This window comes from Daktulosphaira vitifoliae, unplaced genomic scaffold (assembly GCF_025091365.1).
Source record: "Daktulosphaira vitifoliae isolate Bord-2020 unplaced genomic scaffold, ASM2509136v1 Scaffold_4857, whole genome shotgun sequence".
Lineage (NCBI taxonomy): Eukaryota > Metazoa > Arthropoda > Insecta > Hemiptera > Phylloxeridae > Daktulosphaira > Daktulosphaira vitifoliae.
The window spans coordinates 1-867 of record NW_026104417.1 but is presented as its reverse complement, the minus strand read 5'-3'; the positions used below and the strand labels follow the sequence as shown (position 1 = coordinate 867).

Genomic DNA, 867 nt, shown 5'->3' with positions numbered 1-867 from the left:
AAGAAAGTGGCGACGACAAGAATCCTGTGGAAAGTATGGATTTACATGAAGATACGAATAAACTTTGCACTTCCCATATTATTACTGAGGATGATCGCCAAAATAATTGTACCCCAGAGCTCAAAGTAGCTGGTATAGAAGTTTTGTTGGCAGTTAAACAAGAGAATGGTGGCGACAGGATTTCTGTGGAAAGTATGGATTTACATGAAGATGCGAATAAACTTTGCACTTCCCATATTATTACTGAGAATGATCGCCAAAATAATCGTACCCCAGAACAAGAAGTAACAGCTATTGAAGAAGCAGTGTTCATGGAAACGTGTAAACACGAAGAAGGTGTTATATGCTATTTTAGAAAAAATAATGAAGTTGGAGAATTATTTCAAAAAATAGATAATGTTATAAATTTTATAAGGTAGGCATATTATTTTATTATCATTTACATGACAGAACCTGCGTTTTACAAAAAAACTAGTCAAGTTTTTAATACATAAATTAAAGAGGATGGAGTTACGTATACCAAAATAAAAAATCTTAAATTTTTCTTGTAGTAATTGGGCATTAAACATAATAAAATTCTCTTTTAATCTATATAAAAATAGTGTATTTTTGATTTCCCTACAAATAATTGAAAAAATTGTGTTTTGTAATTTTGTCATGAAGTTGATAATATATATTGGTTAATTCTAATAAAAACAAAAATATTTTAAAATTGTCTTTTTTGTTAGAAAGATATTGTTTGCTCTTATAAATATTATAAATCTCCACAAAAAGTAAAGTTTGTAATCAATGATTCACAAACAAATTGGGCGAAAGATGTAGAAATAGTTGGAAACATTTATGGTCAACGGTAATTATAAAATGATT

At 28.4% G+C, this 867-nt stretch overlaps 1 protein-coding gene across 1 annotated transcript; it reads left to right on the top strand.

Annotated features, from left to right (window-relative positions):
- Positions 1-6: 6 nt before the first annotated feature.
- LOC126910137 (uncharacterized) lies at positions 7-823 on the top strand. The gene is made up of 2 exons (XM_050692522.1): positions 7-415; positions 729-823. Exons 1-2 carry the CDS (start codon positions 36-38, stop codon positions 775-777), a joined length of 429 nt encoding a protein of 142 aa, XP_050548479.1. The 5' UTR covers positions 7-35; the 3' UTR covers positions 778-823.
- Positions 824-867: the final 44 nt, after the last annotated feature.

Excerpts from the sequence above, each read along its gene's own strand:
- LOC126910137 (XM_050692522.1), top strand. The coding sequence starts at position 36 with ATGGATTTACATGAAGATACGAATAAACTTTGCACTTCCCATATTATT. Across the intron at positions 416-728 it reads AATGTTATAAATTTTATAAG|AAAGATATTGTTTGCTCTTA; the intron begins GTAGGCATATTA and ends CTTTTTTGTTAG.